General features: G+C 46.5%; 1 protein-coding gene across 2 annotated transcripts in view; it reads right to left on the bottom strand.

The window, feature by feature from the left end:
- tbrg1 (transforming growth factor beta regulator 1) overlaps positions 1-21,671 on the bottom strand; it is an 87,467-nt gene that overhangs the window by 22,731 nt on the left and 43,065 nt on the right. For both annotated transcript variants that reach the window (XM_080215545.1, XM_080215546.1), the window contains 2 exons: positions 8,740-8,879; positions 1,355-1,501 (listed from right to left, as the gene is read on the bottom strand). In XM_080215545.1, coding sequence (XP_080071671.1) covers positions 1,355-1,501; positions 8,740-8,879 — 287 coding nt within the window. The remainder of the gene's footprint in view (positions 1-1,354; positions 1,502-8,739; positions 8,880-21,671) is intronic.

Genomic DNA, 21,671 nt, shown 5'->3' with positions numbered 1-21,671 from the left:
AAAGGATATTATTAACTAAAAAGAGTACAGAAAAGATTTACTAGGATGCCACTGGGACTTGACAGATTGAGTTATAAGGAGAGGCTGAATAGATTGGGACTTTTTTCTCTAGAACGTAGGAGGCTGAGGGGTGATCCTATCAATGTCTATAAAATAATGAGGGGCACAGATGAGCTAGATAGTCAACATATTTTCTCAAAAGTAGGAGAGTCTAAAACTAGAGGGTATAGGTTTAAGGTGAGAGGGGAGAGATACAAAATGGTCCAGAGGGGTAATTGTTTCACACAGAGGGTCGTGAGTGTCTGGAACTACAAAGGTAGAGGCGGGTAGAATTTTGTCTTTTATAAAGCATTTAGATAGTTACATGGGTAAGATGGGTATAGAGGGATATGGACCAAATGCAGACAATAGGGTTGGCTTGATGGTTAAAAAAAAGGGGCAGCATGGACAACTTAGGCCGAAGGGCCTGTTTCCACGCTGTAAACCTCTATGATGAGAATATTCTGGGCTGCTCACACTAGTGAGATCTTCCGCTCCTGCTGACAGCTTACCCTCACTGTAAGTTTCACGACAGCGAGCTACGCATTCAGGAGGAAACCCCATTGACAATGGCAGGAACCATGGCAGGATCCCACTGCCAGCAGCCACCACAAAACACGCAGTGGGAGCTCAGAAACACCGGCTCTGTGTATGTGACACACATCACATGTGACCCTTGTGTGGAATATTGAAGCTGATCTCAGGACATTGCTCTCAAGGTTAGGGCACAGGTCACTTCCATTTTGCCCTAACTGATATACTCAATATCTACTTCAAACTACATTAACAGAAGATAAATTAAAAGCCAAGTGTGCATTAGGGGCATCCAAACCATTACAGCTCACTTGCACCATCATTACAGCTCGCTCGCACTGCCATTACAGCTCGCTCGCACCGACACTACAGCTCGCTCGCACCACCATTACAGCTCACTCGCACCACCATTACCAGATAGTCGCAACCTCATTACAGGACAGTGCACCACCATCCAATCATACCTGCACCACCCATTACAGCACACCTGTATCACCATTACAGGATACTTGCACCACCCATGATAGGACAGCTGAAACACCATTACATGGCATTTGCACATCATTACAGGAGGGCATTACAGGCATCCATACCATCACAAGGCACCCATGTCATCACAGGGCAGCCACAATAGGGTGTTCACATCATTACACAGCACCCACTCTCGCACAGGGTGCTCTATTAAAATTCCCAACCAAAACTTGAGAAAATGTTGCCCTAAAACAGCATCTCTGTCATTCACACCAACAACAGTTTGGGAGAGTTGTGTGTTTTGAAATACCTGTGGTCCAGTTCCACCATCTTTGATCTGACAGGTGTACAGGCACTTGTGGTTTGGGTTCTTCATACTGGCATAAACCCGGGTGCTGCAAAACCCCACGGGGTAGATGGCAGTCTCATCACAGAACCCCGAGCGATCCGCAATTATCTAACAGCCAAAAGAATGAAACTCAATGTGAAATCAATCATTCCAAATGGCAGATCAGTACAGAAAGGTGCACAGCACAAGAACAGACTCCGATTGGGCAGCTGACCATCAGTGCTATGGTTTAGCTAAATAAGGATGACCATTCGGTTAACCCGCTTCCTCGCCTGAGCAGTCAGCTGTGGATTGTACTCCAGGTGCTTCTTCAGAGGTGAAACACGTTAACTATCTCAAAATGAACTGCACATTTGATGCTTGAGGCTCCAGCGTGTGCTGATCTCCTCCCCAACATCTCCTCTGACTTTTATTTCTACAGATACTATCAGTTCCAAGGAACCCCTCACTCGCACACCAGCTCAGAAAGATGCCACGCAAGTGGATTCAAATCCCTCTCCAGAGACCTGAGCACAAACTGCAGGCATTATTGACGGAGTGCTGCACAGTCGCGGGTGTCATCCTCAGGATGTGATGTTAAATCAGAGAATCCAGCGGCACAGTAGCAAACAAAAAAGAACAAAAACAGCCCGGGAAATAGGCCCTTCGGCCCAACGAGCCCGCGCCGCCATCTCAACACCACCAGTCCCCCTCTCCACCCACAACCCTTGTCTAATGTTTTATGGCCATCCAGACTGAGGGAATCTGATTTAGGGACAATTTATTACTGCCAATCAGCCTAACAGCACATCTTTGGGGTGTGGGAGGAAACCGGAGCACCCGGAGAAAACCCACGCAAGCACGGGGAGAATGCGCAAACTCCCACAGACACCGGCACAGTGGGTTAGCGCTGCTGCTTCACAGCGCCAGGGACCCGGGTTCAATTCCCGGCTCGGGTCACTGTCTGTGTGGAGTTTGCACATTCTCCCCGTGTCTGCGTGGGTTTCCTCCGGCTTCCTCCCACAGTCTGAAAGACATGCTGGTTTGGTGTTTTGGCCTGAACAGGCACTGGAGTGTGGCAACCAGGGTAACATCACAGTAATTTCATTGCAGTGTTAATGTAAGCCTACTTGAGATGAATAAATAAACTTTAACTTTTAATCCTACACTGCAGAAGAGGCCATTCGGCCCATTGAGTCTGCACTGACTCTCTGACAGAGCATCTTACCCAGGCCCTATTCCCCCACACCCTCCTATCCCCGTAACCTCACATATTTGCCATGGCCAATCTACCTAACCTATGCATCTGTGGGAGGCACAGTAGCACAGTGGTTAGCATTAAGTGCCAGAGAACGGCCTTTGGTGTCTGCACAAAGTTCACACGTTCTTCCCGTGTCTGTGTGGGTTTCCTCCGGGTGCTCCGGTTTCCTCCCACAATTTGAAGATGTGCGGGTTAGGTGCATTGGCCATGTTAAATTGTCCCTTAGTGCTCCAACATGTGTAAACTAGGGGGATTAGCCATTGGAAATGCGTGGGGCTACGGGGATAGGGTGAGGGGGAATGCCTGGATAATATAATCAGTCAGAGAGTGGAAGCAGATTCGATGGGCCGAATGGCTCCCTCTCACCTTAGAGATGAAACTAAGGCCATGTCGACTCTCTGGTGGATGTAAATGTCCCATTGAGCTGCGTGAAGATGAACAGGGATATTCTCCCAGTTTCATGGCCAAGATTTAACTCTCAGCCTAGAAAATAACATGTGATCTGGTCTTTTCTGCATCTCTGTTAGTGGGAGCTTGCTGTGTGAACTGGCTGCCATTGTTCCTTTATTACAGCAGTTCAAAAGCTGGCTGTAACATTCTTTAGGGTGTCCCGAGCTCATGAAAGGGGCTATATATGTCCAAGCCTTTTCTTCTTCTTCTGCACTATTCAAGCACAGAAGATGGAGAACGCAACAGGCTCAATCCTCTGACCGGATGTCCAGACAGGGGGGCACCTAACAGAGGGGAGGAGAAGGGGAGGTGCCAGACACCACTCAGGGATAGGAACGCAGGCATACTTTTACACACGTCACAATCCAGGAATCCTGAGACCAATTAACACATCCTTGATAACTCAGCAAGCAATAGTTTACCAACGCGACAGCCTATGGCGGAGTGAACAAATAAAAAGGGAGAAGATAAACTACCATAGAACCGTAGAAAATTACAGCTCAGAAACACGCCTTTTGGCCCTTCTTGTCTGTGCCAAACCATTTTTTGCCTCGTCCCACTGACCTGCACTTGGACCATATCCCTCCACACCCCTCTCATCCATGAACCTGTCCAAGCTTTTCTTAAATGTTAAAAGTGACCCTGCGTTTATCACTTTATCTGGCAGCTCATTCCACACTCCCACCACTCTCTGCGTGAAGAAGCCCCCCGCTAATATTCCCTTTAAACTTTTCCCCCTTCACCCTTAACCCATGCCCTCTGGTTTTTTTTCTCCCCTAGCCTCAGTGGAAAAAGCCTGCTTGCATTCACTCTATCTATACCCATCAAAATCTTATACACCTCTATCAAATCTCCCCTCATTCTTCTACGCTCCAGGGAGTAAAGTCCTAACCTATTCAATCTCTCTCTGTAACTCAACTTCTCAAGTCCCGGCAACATCCTCGTGAACCTTCTCTGCACTCTTTCAACGTTATTTACATCCTTCCTGTAACAAGGTGACCAGAACTGTACACAATACTCTAAATTCGGCCTCACCAATGCCTTATATAACCTTACCATAACACTCCAACTTTTATACTCGATACTCCGATTTATAAAGGCCAATGTACCAAAAGCATTCTTTACGACCCTATCTACCTGTGACATCACTTTTAGGGAATTCTGTACCTGTATTCCCAGATCCCTCTGTTCAACTGCAACTATGAGGGTAAACGCCCAAATAAAATAAAAACAGGCAGTGAGAACTTAATTAAACATATAAAAAGAGAGAGGCCAAAGGCCTCTCAGAGAATGAGAGTGGGAAGTAATAATGGGGAACCAGGAAATGGCACAGGAATTAAATCAATATTTGCACCAATCTTCAGGTTGGAAGACGCCAATGGCATTCCAAAATTACTAAATGATCAAGGGACAAAAGGGGGGAGGAAATAAATACAATAACTATCACTAGAGAAAACGGTGTAGGGAAACTAATGGGGCTAAAGGAAAATAAATCCTATGGAATTGACGGGTTCCATCCTACGATATTAAAGGAAGTAGCTACAGATAGTGGAGGCATAGGTAGTGACCTTCCAAGAACCCTTAAATCTGAGAAAAGTCCAAAAGATTTGGAAAATTGTGTTTTTCAAAAAGGGAGGGAGGGAGACAAAAAAAAAACAGGTCAAAAATAGGCCTGCTAGCTTAACGCCTGTCACTGAGAGGATATTAGGGTCCATTGTAAAGGATGTAATAACAGACCATTTCAAAATACATCATGCAATCAAACAGAGTCCAGGAAGGGAAATGAGGCCACCCGAGGTGGCAACGAGCAGGAAAGGGAAATCAGCACACATAACATACTCGGATTTCCAAAACGTGTTTAATATGGTACTGTACATAATGCTACCTCGTAAGGGAAGAACACATGATGTTGGAGGTGGGGGGTGGGGGGGGGGGGGGAGGGTGGTATATTAGCATGGATAGAGAATAGGCTAGTGATAAAAAACAGAGAGTTGGGATAAGAGGGGCATTTTCGTGATGGCAACTTGTAACTAGTGGAGTGCCACAGGGATCAGTGCTGGGGCCACAATTATTTACAATATGATTAATGAATTGGACGAGGGAAGTAAATGTGCCATTCCCTAGTTTGTGGATGACACAAAAACAAACGGAACAGTAAATCATAAAGATGACACAAAGAGTCTACAGAGGAATATACACAGCACAGGTAAGTGGGCAAAAACCTGGCAGAAGGAATATAATGTAGGAAAATGTGAAGATACGTGCTTCGGTTGAAAGAATAAAGGAGCTGAATATTATTTGAATGGAGAAAGACTGCAGAAAGCGGCAGCACAGAGGGATTTGGGAATCAAAGAACAAAGAAAATTACAGCACAGGAACAGGCCCTTCGGCCCTCCAAGCCTACACCGACCATGCTGCCGGACTTAACTAAAACCCCTTTCCCTTCCAGGGACCATATTCCTTTATTCCCATCTCATTCATGTACTTGTCAAGACAACCCTTAAAAGTCACCACCATATGTGCTTCCAGTACCTCCCCCGGCGACAAGTTCCAGGCACTCACTACTCTCTGTGTAAAAAATATATTACCTTTAAACCTTGCCCCTCACACCTTAAACCTATGCTCTCTAGTAATTGACTCTTCCACCCTGGGAAAAAGCTTCTCATTATCTACTCTGTCCATGCCTCTCATAATCTTGTAGATTCTATTAGGTCTCCCCTCACGTCTAAATCAAAAAAAGCTAGTATACAAATTCAGCAAGTAATAGAGAGGGCAGATGAAATGTTGGCCTTTATTTCAAAAGGAATTGAATATAAAAATAGGGATGTCTTGCTAAAACTATACAAGGTACTAGTTAGACTACCCCGAAAATACTGTGAACAGATTTAGTCTCCTTATCTAAGGAAAGATATACTGGCATTGGGGGCAGTTCAAAGAAAGTTCACTGGATTAATCCCGGGTACGGAGTGATTTCCTTATGAGGAGAGGTTGAGTAGGTTGGGCCTGTACTCATTGGAGTTTAGAACAATGGGAGGTAAACTGATTGAGACACAGAAGGTGTTTAGAGGGTTCGATAGAGTCGGTGCTGAGAGGCTGTGTCTCCTTGTGTAACATCCATGTTACATGTTGTCTCTCTAGTCTAGGACTAGAGGGTAGAATCTCAGAGTAAGGGGTCACCCATTTAAAACAGAGATGGGGAGGAATTTCTTCTTCAGATGGAAGTGAATCTGTGGAATTATTTACTGCAGAACTACTGTGGAGGCTGGGTCATTAAGTATGTTCAAGATTGAGATAGACAGATTTTTAATAATAAGGGAATCAAGGGTTATGAAGATAAGGTAAGAAAGTGGAGTTGAGGATTATTGTATCAGATCAGTCAAGATCTCACTGAATGATGGAGCAGATGGGCCGAATGGCCGAAATCTGCTCTGACATCTTATGGTCTTATTGTCAATAGGATTCACTGATTTGAATGTTTCAGTTACACACTGGGTAATTTAGATATGTGGGTGGCACGGTAGCACAGTGGGTTAGCACTGCTGCTTCACAGCTCCAGGGTCCTGGGTTCAATTCCTGACTTGGGTCACTGCCTGTGTGGAGCTTGCACATTCTCCTCGTGTCTGCGTGGGTTTCCTCCAGGTGCTCCAGTTTCCTCCCACAGTCCAAAGATGTGCGAGTTACGTTGGTTGGCTGGCTGCCCCTTAGTGTCATGAGAAGTGTAGGTTAGAGGGTTTAGCGGGTAAATATGGGGGTAGGGCCTGGGTGGGATTGTGGTCAATGCAGACTCGATGGGCCAAATGGCCTCTTTCTGCACTTGTAGGGCTCTATGACTCTAGTAGTGACTCTCCACACTTGTCTTCTCGGTTATTATCTTCCTCTTTGTTGAGTCTCCATGTTACCTAAAATCTCCTCTCAAAATCAAGCTGATTTGTGTCCATCACTCTGGGAGATACAGCAGGCAACAGGGGAATATTTATCCTCCTTTCTGATGTAAAATCCAAGCCCTGACTGAGTTTCAAAGCATCCCAGCGTGGACTGACAATGGGTCCACCTCTACATGCCAGTGCTTTAGTGTGGCGGCTCGAACATCCATGCAGAACAATCCTCGCTAACCCATACAAGTACAACCCTGAGTAACTCACCACCCGCTCCAAACACAATTCATTTACATAGGGCTGATCTATTAATATCATCATTTATTTATAAAACTTTCTATCTTACTTTTCATGCAGTTTTGTGCTCATTAATGGAGCACTTTCCCTTTCAGATAATTAGTATCTGGATCAAACACTCCCAGGACAGATACAGCACGGGGTTAGATACAGAGTAAAGCTCCCTCTACACTGTCCCCCCATCAAACACTCCCAGGACAGATACAGCACGGGGTTAGATACAGAGTAAAGCTCCCTCTACACTGTCCCCATCAAACACTCCCAGGACAGGTACAGCATGGGGTTAGATACAGAGTAAAGTCTCTCTACACTGTCCCCCCATCAAACACTCCCAGGACAGGTACAGCACAGGGTTAGATACAGAGTAAAGCTCCCTCTACACTGTCCCCATCAAACACTCCCAGGACAGGTACAGCATGGGGTTAGATACAGAGTAAAGCTCCCTCTACACTGTCCCCATCAAACACTCCCAGGACAGGTACAGCACAGGGTTAGATACAGAGTAAAGCTCGTTCTACACCATCCCCATCAAACACTCCCAGGACAGGTACAGGTTAGATACAGTTCCCTCTAACTCTGTCCAATCAAATCCTTCCTTGGCAAGTGCAGCAGCAGTTAGGTACAAAGTTCACTCTACACTAACCCAGGGAGGGTTTTTTTTTAAATTCATGGGATATAGGCATCACTCTCAAGGTCAACATTTAATGCCCACCCAAACTGCCCTTGAACTAAGTGTCTCACTCGGCCATTTCAGAAGTCCATTGCTGTGGATCTGGAGTCACACACACTGGCCAAACTTACGCAAATTTCCTGATTGAATCAGGTGGGTTTCATGGTCATCATTAGACTTCTAATTCTAGGTTTTATTGGATTCGAATTTCACCATCTACTATGGTGGGATTTGAACCCAGGCCTCCACAGCCTTGCCCTGGTTATCTCTAATCCAGTGACAATACCACTGCACCACCACCACCCCATCAGCACGGGGATAGATACAGACTATCTACACTGCCCCAAACCTTTCCAAGATAGTTACATCACGGGGTTATAAACATTGCACCCAAACCAGCAACGTGACCTCTCAGAATAAGATTGTCAATTCCTTGTCGAAATTTTAAATTTGCTAACACAAAACCGAGAATAGAACATAGAACATTACAGCGCAGTACAGGCCCTTTGGCCCTCGATGTTGCGCTGACCAGTGAAACCAATATAATGACCCTCTAACCTAAACTATTCCAATGTTATCCATATGCCTATCCACTGACCATTTGAACGCCCTTAAAGTTGGCGAGTCCACAACTGCTGCAGGCAGGGCATTCCACCCTCCTGAGTAAAGAACTTACCTCTGACATCTGTCCTATAATTACCACCCCTTAATTTAAAGCTATGTCCCCTCATGTTAGCCATCACCGCAATAATAATGAATAATCAACAATGGTGGTGTTTGCCTTGGAATCAAAGAGAATAATAAGAATGCAAACCTCTCCTAAACTGTAAATGGTCAGTCCTCCAAGCACAATCGGAAAGATTGGCCTACCACAGGAGTCCAGAGGGATGGGTTGGACCAGCTTTCGGGTGCTCCTGTCCCTAGTTCGCTTCTTCTTTGATACCTTTTTCAAACCTAGAATTAATTGTACATTAGCGCTGCAACCAAACTGCAGATATCAAGCACAAAAACGTTAAAACATCTCCTTTGACATTCAGAACATAATTTGAAGCCACCACAGGAAGCGGCTTCATATCCAGAGACAACATTTCCATTCAGAGAAACCAGCGCACTGAGATGGTTTCCGCAGTGCTGTTGTACTTGGTGGCACCTTGGAATGATTGGGATTTACTACGAAGCACACACCAGTCAAAATGGCAATGCGCCATGGGTTTAATTCAATCTAAAGGTTTGCCAAGAGCTGGAATAGGGTCTGGTATGATTAGGTAGTTGTGTGCGCTATGCTGTAAGGAAGCCAGTTACACTGAGGAGACGTTCTGCTGGCTTGTCACTATTTTGATGCTGAGGGAGCAGGGGATGTGCCAGATTCCAGCAAAGAGCCCAAATGCCCAATACCCTCACTGGAGACTTGACATTCCAGCTAGTATTTGCTCCACAGCTACATTGACCACATGGAACCATAGAAAAGTTACAGCACGGGAGGCCATTCAGCCCATCTTGTCCATGTGCCATGGCAACAGGCATCTTCTTTCATCTGGTAGTGGCCTTTTGCCAGGGCGGGTCATTCTCCAACAGGCAGACCCAAAGGGATTGATGATCAGAGAAACCAGCATGGATGTATCTGGTGCAAATCATGTCTAATAAACAGAGCCAAACGATTTGAGGCCACCAATATGGTGGATAAGGGAGTGTCAATGCATGTTCTTTATGTGGGCTGCCAGAAAGCACTTGGTAAAGTTCCACATGAGAGACTGGTGGCAAAGTGAGGCAGTATGGAAAGGAAGGCAACCTTTTGACATGAGGAGGGAATTATTAGGCAGAGAGTAGGGACAATGGCTCCAATGGCTAGGATATGACCAGTGGTGTCCCTCAGGCCTCAGAGCACAGACAATGTAGGGGCATTATAACTGAATTTTAAAATAATTAAAGAATTTGATAATGTCAGCAAAGCAGAATATTTCCTCTTATAGAATCCCTACAGTGCAGAAAAAGCAATTCAGCCCATTGAGACTGCACCAACTCTGACAGAGCTTCTTACCCAGGCACTCTCCCCCACCCTGTAACCCCACACATTCATCATGGCTAATCCCATCTAACATAGACATTTTGGGACATTAATTTAGCATGGCCAATTCACCTAACCTGCACATCTTTGCACTGTGGGAGGAAACCGGAACATGGAGGAAACCCACGCAGACACAGAGAGAACATGCAAACTCCACACAGACAGCGACTCAAGCCGGGAATTGAATGTGGATGCCTGGAGCTGTGAGGCAGCAGTGCTAAGCCACCGTGCAACCCGCTCTGGTGGGAGAGTCCAGAACTAGGGACCCAAAGCTTAAAATTAGAGCTTGAGTATTCAAGAATGGCCTTTCTTCACACAAATGAGATTGGAAGTCTGAATGCTCCCTTTTAAAAAGCTGTTGTGACCCGGAGGGGTGAATTGAAAATTCCAAACCAGGTTTGATAGTTGTTAGGGAAGAGTATTGAGAGTTACGGGAAAATATTACCTGCCTTGAAACAATGCCACTCACTCCGTGTTTCTGCTCCGCATGGATCCCCTCAGCCCTTCACTTCATCCCATCAACAGTTACCTATTCAGCTTTCTATCCTTTTCCTCCTCAAGTGTTTGGCTAGCTTCTCCCTGCTGTAACCACGCTCTGTGGGAGCAGGTTCTACATTCTAGCTACTCTCCCAGTCAAGGCATTTCTCCTGAAGTTCCTTTCAGATTTATTAGGGGCTATTATATATGGCTCTTAGTTTGGTCTTACCCTATTGTGGAAGCATCTTTGGCATGTCTACTCTATCAGGCCCTTTCACAGTCTTGAAGGCTTCTGTCAGGTCACCCCCTCAGTCTTCTCTTTCCCAGAGAAGAAGTCTGCTCATTCTTTCCTGAACAGATATGCAGTGGCCTCTCAGTTCAGTAATCATTTCAGCAAATATTTTTGCACCTTCTCCAGTGTTTCTATATCCTTTCTATAAAATGGAGAACAGAAATAGTCACAGTATTTCAATTTTCTCAAGACAATTTAGCCTGTTGAATTCTCTCTTTCTAGAAATGTACTCTGTCAATGTTTGTTTAGCAATGATGTGTTGATTCTGTGTTCACTGTCTTCCTGTATTTTGTCGCATTACTCCTCTGTATTAACTACTTCTCCACTCCACTGCAGTTTTTTGATACTGAATTTGCAATTCCCAAAGTCCAAATCATTCCTGTAAATTGGAAGCACCGGGGATCTTAGCATCAATCCTTGGGCAACATAGGGGGTGGCACTGTAGCACAATGGTTAGCACTGCTGCCTCACAGCTCCAGGAACCTGGGTTCGATTCCAGGCTTGGGTCACTGTCTGGTGCACCTTCTCCCCATGTCTGCGTGGGTTTCCTCCGGGTGCTCTGGTTTCCCCTCTCAGTCTGAAAAACGTGTTGGTTTGGTGCATTGGCCATGCTAAATTCTCCCTCAGTGCACCTGAAGAGGCAATGGAGTGTGGCGACTAGGGGATTTTCATAGTAACTTCATTGCAGTGCCAATGTAAGCCTACTAATAAATAAACCTTACTTTTATTACTTTCCACAGTATGGAACCAAAGTGGATAGAGATCAGCCACGACCGAACTGAATGCAGAAACAGGCCTGATGATCTGACAGGTCTCCTCCTATTCCTGATGAGCTGGAGGTGAGTGGCTTCACAATGTAAGGTGCCAACAGGTAAATCTCTTTGCCAGCTGCTACCCTACATATTCCAGCACATTTGCAAGAGGCTTACAAACCTCACTTTCAGTCTTGTCCCAATTCCTTCTCAATCTGGTAGCCTCTTCTCTCCACACAAGCCCTCACCCGTGCCCACTCCCCCATCAGATTTAGAGTTGTTCTTCAATCTTCAGCAACCACGTCACTGAGGGTAAAGCTGGATTTGTAGTGTCTATTGTGGTGTGGAGTACAGCTGTAGGGGGCCAGCACCAACAGAAGTCTGTCATGTCCTGAAGGAACAGGCTTAAGTCATGTTGACCAACTACTGGAAAACATGACCAACCCAGTGTCAAATTGAGAAGGTAAGTATCATGACTGTGTGTGTGAAAGTAGAACCACATTGCAACAGGGATGTCCAGACTCTGTGGCATTGTCAGGGGGAACCTGTCAGGCCGATAGTGTTGCTGTTATCATAGCGAGTGTTCCTGGACCTTGGTTGATATTCCCAAGTGGAGTACAAAGAATGGCCTGAGTATATTTGGAGTCATGATGTGGAGATGCCGGTGTTGGACGGAGGTAAACACAGTAAGAAGTCTCACAAATCAGGTTAAAGTCCAACAGATTTATTTGGTAGCAAAAGCCACTAGCTTTCGGGCCTCTGACCCTTCGTCAGGTGAGTGGGGGGTTCTCTCCACTCACCTGACAAAGCAGCAGTGCTCCAAAAGCTAGTGGCTTTTGCTACCAAATAAACCTGTTGGACTTTAACGTGGTGTTGTGAGACTTCTTATTATATTTGGAGTCCCAGACAGGGATTGGATTCTGTAGATTGTGCTGGTTGTTAGTGATGGTTAGGACAGGGGAAATCCAGAATCTCCTGCATATGAGAGGAGCTGGAGCTATTTGAAACAAATCTGTGGATTCTTGCTTCTCAAGATCTCCAAATGATTGCGTGACATCCAGAATTCATTACCATGGTGGAGACACTTCAGTTTCCGGTGACTCACATAGAGGAACTGCAACGCAATATAGCCATGAGGTGACTGTCATTGACTCAGATTGTTAAGGAAGCAACCTTTTAGATTCCTGTAGCTACGGAATCTATTCTGTGTCAACAGGAGTCTTTGCGTGTCCTCCTAGAAGTGGCAGAATATCATCACACCAGACCTGGTTTTTGGCTTTAAATGCCAAGTGAATTTATTGAACAACAGGTTAACACATGAATAAATATAACAGCAACATTGAATGCATATACTTAGAGTAGATGTTAAACCATGCAAATTCTTCAAAATAGTGAGAATAATAAATGGTTTACAACCTATATATTATAAATTAAACTTGGGTACATGGTTATTTCTTCCCTCGGTTACCAGCTGCAGGAGCTCACTGTCATCATCTGAGCTCTGTGAAAGTTTCAGACAAACTCTTCTGATTCCAACAGCCACTTCAGCACCTCCCAAAGCAGCTACATTCAGAAGGAGCTGCCCATGACACAGTTACTCATAGAGGCAGCAAATGCCAGGCACTGACCCAACTAATAATCTGTGACCATCAGCAACTCCAGATCGATAACCCAGTGATTCAGAATGTAAGGCTCCAATAATCATTCTGGCTAGCCCATTCAACTATAACTCCAAATTAAAAGCTGTTTATTAAACCACCATTCCAAACACAATTCAGTTAGACAGTGATGTACTATCAGCATTTCATCACCAAAACTTCTACCGGTTTTTTGGTGGAGTTTTGTGCTGTAAAGGTGCAGGAAAAGGGAGCACTTTCCCGTGTTGGACACCCATTGTACTCATCAAACACTCCCAGGACAGGTACAGCACGGGGTTAGATACAGAGTAAAGCTCCCTCTACACTGTCCCCATCAAACACTCCCAGGACAGGTACAGCACAGGGTTAGATACAGAGTAAAGCTCCCTCTACACTGTCCCCATCAAACACTCCCAGGACAGGTACAGCACAGGGTTAGATACAGAGTAAAGCTCCCTCTACACTGTCCCCATCAAACACTCCCAGGACAGGTATAGCACAGGGTTAGATACAGGGTAAAGCTCCCTCTACACTGTCCAAAACCATCACTTCCAGGACAGGTAAAGCACGGGGTTAGATCCAGAGTAAAGCTCCCTCTACACTGTCCCCCATCAAACACTCCCAGGACAGGTACAGCACGGGGTTGGATACAGAGTAAAGCTCTCTCTACACTGTTCCCATCAAACACTCCCAGGACAGGTACAGCACGGGGTTAGATACAGAGTAAAGCTCCTTCTACACTGTCCCCCCATCAAACACTCCCAGGACAGGTACAGCACGGGGTTGGATACAGAGTAAAGCTCTCTCTACACTGTTCCCATCAAACACTCCCAGGACAGGTACAGCACGGGTTAGATACAGAGTAAAGCTCCCTCTTCTCTGTCCCCATCAAACACTCCCTGGACAGGAACAGCATTGGTCTCTAAGCAGAAGGTTTGGCTCCTCCCTCAAGCTATCTGTTCAGTGACCAGAACGGCTGGGAACCCTAGTGAAATGTATATCGAGTTATGTCAGGATATGAATCTAGATTTGATTGCGCATATTCCATCTTAATTAAAGAAATAAAATGAAACTAAAACCTGGCTGATAACAAAGGGACGTGGCAGCTGGAGGAGGTTATCATCCTGTACCATTCATGGCTGATGTGTGATCTAATCTTCGGTAACCTAGCCCTCACCTTTACCCTATATCCTTTAATAACCTCAGCTACGTCTATCAATCTCAGATTTAAAATTAGAAATTAATTCTGCATTCATTTGTATCTGCAGCAGAGGTTTCCGATCTGCTGCCATTCTGCATGTAACAGTGTTGTTTCATTTCGTCCTGGAGAAGTGTGGCTCTAGTATGTAGGCCTAGCCCTGCACTCCCCAAGCAGCATGTAAAATAAGTGGAAGAGACAGGGGAGATTCACTCTCATTGTTTGAGAAGGGAGACAGGAAGAATGTTCCAGCTGTGCCAAGGACATTACTAGCAAATGCCTTATGACAACAAGCAAACATCAAAATGCTCAGGTCCCACTCAACTTTCCTCCTTCATCTTTTCCTGGTCTCTTGGGGCCTCTTCGATTCTCGGCCTAAGCTGCAAAATTTCACCAACATTGCTTCAAATTTCCAACCCACCCTCATCTCCTCATCATCTACCTGCAGCTCTCCCTCCTGGGCTTTCACCCTCACTCTCTCCCCCAAACTCCTCTCTCTTGTAATCTCCCCCAGTCACACGATCCTTTGAGATATCGACGTTCCTGTAATTCTGGATTCCTGTTTATTCCCAATGAGAATTGCTCCGCTACTGGTCACCATGCCTTCAGCTATCTAGACCCCAAAGCTCTGGAATTCACTCTCTACCTTCACTCCCCCTCTCGATCTCTCTTCCTGCCTTGAAGACATTTCTTAAAATCTCACCCAGTAATCTTGATGTGCTTTGGTGCCAGTCTGTTTTCTGATGCTCATGGGAAGTACTTTGTGGAGTGTTTCATCATATTAAATGAGCTCACTCGTTGTTCTCGACTTCCCTGTCTCCATTCCTAGGGATAGATTGCTGCTTTTCCTCACGATTCTCACAATAGCCTCGGCTACACTTCCTCACACCCAGCAGTTTCCTGGAAGCACTCTATTCCGTTTCTGCAGCTTCTCCTTTGTTGTATCTGTTCTGACAACGGGACCTTGCACACCATTGCTTCCAACATGTTTCCCTTGTCCCTTCAGCCAAGGAGTCTCTCCCTCCCCATGGTTGATAGGGACTGTGGCCATATCCATCCCATTTCCATGATAAATGCAAGGGATTACAGTGGAAAACACAAATAACATGCCAAAAATTGATGACAGGAAAGGTACAGCAGGTGAAAACCTAGACTATCATTATCACAAAAGAGGTAGTGTTGGGCAAGTTAATGGGGCTAAAGGTAGACAGGTCTCCTGGTCCTGATGGAATGCATCCCAGGGTACTAAAAGAGATGGCAGGAGAAATAGCAAATGCATTAGTGGTAATTTACCAAAATTCGCTGGACTCTGGGGTGGTTCCCACAGATTGGAAAATAGCAAATATGATGCCACTGTTTAAAAAAGGAAGTAGACAAAAGGCAGATAATCATAGGCCGGTTAGCTTAACTTCTGTAGTAGGGAAAATGCTTGAATCTATCAAGGAAGAAATAGCGAAACATCTGGAAATAAGTTATCCCACTGGTAAGACGCAGCATGGGTTCATGAAGGAAAGTTCATGTTTGACTAATTTGGTGGAATTCTTTAAGAACATTACATGCACAGTGGACAATGGGGAACCTGTGGATGTGGTGAATCTGGATTTCCAGAAGTCATTTGACAAGGTGCCGCACCAAAGACTGCTACATAAGATAAAGGTGCACTGTGTTACAGGTAATGTATTAGCATGGATAGAGGAACAGAAAGCAAAGAGTGGGGAGTTAATGGGTGTTTTTCTGGTTGGTGATCAATGACTAGTGATGTGCCTCAGGGATCAGTGTTAGGACCACAATTGTTTACGATTTACACAGACGATTTGGAGTTGGGGACCAAGTGTAGTGTGTCAAAATTCACAGGTGACACTAAGATGAGTGGCAGAGCAAAGTGTGCAGAGGATACTGAAAGTCTGCAAAGGGATATAGATAGTCCCTATCTATATCCCTTTGAGTGGGCAAGGGTCTGGCAGATGGAGTACAATGGACTATTATTTAAATGGTAAAAAATTGCAGCATGCTGCTGTGTAGAGGGACCTGGGTGTCCTTGTGCAGGAATCTCAAGAAGTTGGTTTGCAGGTGCAGGAGATAATTAAGAAGGCAAATGGAATTTTGTCCTTCATTGCTAGAGGGATGGAGTTTAAAAACAGCGAGGTTATGTTGCAGCTGTATAAGGTGCTGGTGAGGCTACACCTGGAGTACTGTGTACAGTTGTGGTCTCCTTATTTGAGAAAGGATATACTGGCACTGGAGGGGGTGCAGGGGAGATTCACTCGGTTGATTCCAAACTTGAGAGTTGGCTTATGAGGAGAGACTGAGTAGACTGGGGCTATAGAACATAGAACATTACAGCGCAGAACAGGCCCTTCGGCCCACGATGTTGCGCCGACCAGTTAAAAAACAATGACCCTCTAACCTAAACCAATCCCTTTCCATCCATAAACCTATCCACGGATCTCTTAAACGCCCCCAAACTAGGCGCATTTACAACTGCAGCAGGCAGGGCATTCCAATCCCTCACCACCCTCTGGGTAAAGAACCTACCCCTGACATCCGTCCTATAACTACCTCCCCTTAATTTAAAGCCATGCCCCCTCGTGCTAGCTTTCTCCATCCTAGGAAAAAGGCATATACTCATTGGAATTCAGAAGAATGAGGGGAGATCTTATAGAAACATAAAAGATTATGAAGGGAATAGAGAAGATAGAAGTTGTTTCCACTGGCGGGTGAAACTAGAACTAGGGGGCATGGCCTCAGCATAAGGGGAAAACAGATTTAGGGCTGAGTTGAGGAGGGACTTCTTCACACAAAGGGTTGTGAATCTGTGGAATTCCCTACCCAGTGAAACAGGCCTCATTGAATGTTTTTACGGCAAGGATAGATGAACTTTTGAACAGTAAGGGAATTTAGGGTTAAGGTGAGCAGGCGGGTAATTGGAGCTGACTCCACAAAAAAATCAACCACGATCTTACTGAATGGTGGAGCAGGCTCGAGGGGCCAGACAGCCTACTCCTGCTCCTAGTTCTTATGTTCTTACGTTACGGGGATAGGGCAGAGGGGTGGGCCTGGGTAACTGGCCGCTTTTGGGGAATCTGTGCAGAATCGATGGCCTCTTTCTGCACTGTAGATGCTATGGTTCTCACACCTTATCCCACAATCAGCAAGGTCTGTACCTGTCACCTCACCAACCTCTGCACTCAATCTCTCATACTCTGTCATTTCCATCACCCTCAGTGTGATTCCAGCAGCAAAGGCTGCATAGAAAACTATTTTCTATGTTCCTATGTAATTCTACCATCATCTCCCATCACTTCCAGTGATTCCAGACTGACTGTTGGTTCTACATCACCCTGGACCCAACACCCTCTCCACTATCCACAGCACTCTTGCATCAAGCACAGGAGAGTCAACATCCTCCCTTTTCCCTCCTCGCTTCCCATTGCCCAGGGTCCCAAATGCTGCTTCCGATGAAATAATGTTCCCTCTACGTTGGCGAGACTGGGTATAGACTGGATACTGCCCTCAGTTCAATCCACAAGCTTCTGGTCATTTTCCATTTGAATTCTCTGTCCCATTCCCATGCTGACCTCTCTGCTTTTGGATTCCTACACTGTCTCAATGAAGTTTAACCAAGAACAGCACCTCATCACTTGATCATTTCAGGCTCAATGCCGAATCCAACCATTTTGGATCATAACCACCACTTGCATTTTATCCAGACAGCACTTAGAATCAGAGAATCATACAGTGCAGAAGAAGGCCATTTGGCTCACTGAGTCTGCACCGACCACTATCCCATAACCTGTCCCCATAACCTCAGGCATTTACACTAGTTAGGCCCCCTGATACTAAGGGGCAATTTAGCATGGCCAATCCACCTAACCCACACATCTTTGGACTGTGGGAGGGAACTGGAGCACTTGGAGGGAACCCATGCAGACCGGGGGTGGGGCGGGGGGGAGCGTGCAAACTCCACACAGACAGCGACCCAAGCTGGGAATCGAACCTGAGTCCCTGGCACTGAGACAGTAGTGCTAAGCACTGTGTCACCGTTGTTAGTGACAATCACAGTATTCCTGTTTATACCTCCTCCAGACGCAGCTTTTGTTTCTTCACTTATCCCATTACTATCCTCCATTCTGTCATTTAATCTCTCCCAGCTTATTTACACACCTTCCCTTTAGCCCCTTCTGCCCTGCAACCACCTCCCCCCACCCCAACCCCTGCCTCCTCCCCAATCCTTTCACTGCCTCTGTTCTTGGTTAAACTATGTTTCATTTCTAACCTTTTCCAGGTCTGATGATCTGAAACCTCAGCACTATTTCTCTCCATAGGTGTTGCTGACTTGCTGAATATTTCCAGAATTTTCTGTTCTTGTGACAGAATAGACCATGAGTTGACCACTGCTGTCACTGAGATCAGCAATGTGTCTGTAGGCTTCTGTACCTCACTGCATACCTCCCATGTCCAGCCACAGTTCTCTCTCTCGAAAAGAGTCAGCAGCAAGTGACGTCCTGAGCTCAACAAAGCAGCAGTGCAGAGCTCCAGCCCGGACAAAGGTCTGAATTTGATCAGCTCCATATGGCTTCTTCTCTCAGACAGGTATATCTCCAGCTGGAATTCCCCCACCATGTTAAAGACAGGTATCTATCCACCTGCTGTTTTCAAGAAAGCTCTGGTCACACTAATGCATCGAACAGTCACAGACCCAGGTCATTACTGGTCAGTGCCTGCCCATGGGATTAGATGCTGGTATCTTTGTCCAGTTTACCCATTCCAGAGTTCTCACCAGGTGCTATACCCAAGGTGCTGTATCACTCCCACAACATTCACTCATTACCAGCGATACCCTCCCTGACATACAGGCCAGTTTGTACTGCATCAAATTGCCTTTCCATATTCTCCATCTGTCAAGGTAAAGGACAAGGATGCCTTCCTGTTGGCCCTGACAACAGTGCCTGTCGCAGCAAGCTGAGGTCACACACTGATATCCACGGAGAACAGGCCATGGAGCTGAAGACGAAGTGTCACTGCACATTGCTGTTCCCCTCACCTACCGCACTCCCCTCATCATTTCCAAAACTCAGCAGCAATTTTTCCACTGTTAGACAGGTCTAACAATGCAGACATTGTTTGTGACTGCATCAGGACATCGCCACAAAAAAAAACCACACGCCTCACTGCCTCAGGTGATCAGTACCTCGTCTCACACTGTCCTGGGATAATCACCACTCCCAAACTATCTCACTTCCACCAGATTCCATCCCCCTGTTCCCCTCCCTCCCCCCAATGCACCACACACACATACACACACATATACATCCAAGGAAACGACACTCTGCTCTAGGTTTGCCATATACATCACCCTCCCTTCATGCCTCACCCTTCAGTCCCCATCCAACCTGGCACTGCCCCCCTGGCACAATGACAGTTCCAACCTCACACTGCCAGGATGCCAGAGGGCAGTTCCAGGGCACAGCCATGATGCCAGAGGGCAGTTCCAGGGCACAGCCATGACCCTAATCACCCAGAGGCTACAAAAGCTCACAACACTCCCACCAATCCTGAACTCTGAAACAGCACCCCACACTCTCCCACAGCCCACCCTGCATTTGCCCACACTCACCAAAAGCCCTCCACACTCTCCCACACCTGCCTAACATTCTCCCACATCTCCCCCACGCTCTCCAATAACCTCCCCCCCCACGCTCTCCAATAACCTCCCCCCCCACGCTCTCCAATAACCTCCCCCCCACGCTCTCCAACAACCTCCCCCCCCACGCTCTCCAACAACCTCCCCCCCCACGCTCTCCAACAACCTCCCCCCCCACGCTCTCCAACAACCTCCCCCCCCACGCTCTCCAACAACCTCCCCCCCCACGCTCTCCAACAACCTCCCCCCCCCACGCTCTCCAACAACCTCCCCCCCCACGCTCTCCAACAACCTCCCCCCCCACGCTCTCCAACAACCTCCCCCCCCAACGCTCTCCAACAACCTCCCCCCCCACGCTCTCCAATAACCTCCCCCCCACGCTCTCCAACAACCTCCCCCCCCACGCTCTCCAACAACCTCCCCCCCCCACGCTCTCCAACAACCTCCCCCCCCAACGCTCTCCAACAACCTCCCCCCCCACGCTCTCCAATAACCTCCCCCCCCACGCTCTCCAATAACCTCCCCCCCCCACGCTCTCCAATAACCTCCCCCCCCACGCTCTCCAATAAACCCCCCCATGCTTTCCAATACTCCCCCCACACACTCTAAAATACACAACACAGCCCCTGGGCAGCGACAGGGTGACAGCAGAACCCCTGATGACAGTATTGCTTCTGGCAGCTTGTTGAGCTGTGGCTGTAGAGGGAATCTCTCATAATCACTGAGCTTTTCTTGTGGGCTGATGTTTGGGGCGTAGACACCAAATACCACAATAAATGTTAATTAGTCTGAAGTTTATCAGGATGCAGGATCTTTCCCTGGAGTGGTCAATGTTAGGATTCTCTCCTGTTTTAGAATTCTCGCCTGTTTCTTTCTCAAAATAAAAAGGAAATTGAAATATTGCCAAAGTCACAGAATAAACTCAGAGAGACTGGATCTCTGTTCTCTGGGAGAGAGAAGATTGTGGTGTGACCTGATTGTGCTCTGTAACACTGTGAAGGGGTTTGGTATGATAGACATAGAGAAAATATTTCCATATTGGGAAAGTTCAAACTAAGGATCAGAAATACAAGATTGTCACTAATAAATCCAATAGGGAATTCAGGAGAAACTTCTTTACTCACAGAGGGGTGAAAATTCCACTAATAAATGTGAGAGTTTAAGGGGAAGTTGGGGGAGTACATGAAGGAGGAAGGAACAGAATTTCCTAACAGGTCTCGGTAAAGAGAAATAGAAGGAGGTTTGTGTGCAGCCCAAGTACCAGCAGAGATCAGTCGGGCTGAGTAGCCTATTTACATGCTGGAGACTCAATGAAGGGCCAGCTCCAAAATATCCAGGGAGAGAGATGGTCTGGAGTTCAGTCATGGGTGAAGATGGATTGTTGAAATCTGCTTGGGAGCAGTGTTCCACTCTGCGTGCTGATGTGTCATTTATCTGCACATGACTATTGTCCACTGGGTTCAGGACATTTCCTTCAAATGGAAGGAAACATTAAAGCAGGCCATCTAGGAACCAACAAGGTGAGAAATACCTTCTCTGAACCCCAAGAGATGATCCAAAGAGACAGAGGCTCACTCCCTCCCCCCTGCTGCTTCACTGGGCAATGTGACCTCTTAGCCTCAGAACTAGTTTGCTTTTGGAGAGAGGAGTGTGCAGAATGGCTGGGGTGGGAGTGTGTGTG

Source organism: Carcharhinus amblyrhynchos, chromosome 31 (genome assembly GCF_965287045.1).
Source record: "Carcharhinus amblyrhynchos chromosome 31, sCarAmb.v2.hapA, whole genome shotgun sequence".
NCBI lineage: Eukaryota > Metazoa > Chordata > Chondrichthyes > Carcharhiniformes > Carcharhinidae > Carcharhinus > Carcharhinus amblyrhynchos.
The sequence above is the reverse complement of the archived record's forward strand: the minus strand, read 5'-3'. Positions and strand labels throughout refer to the sequence as shown.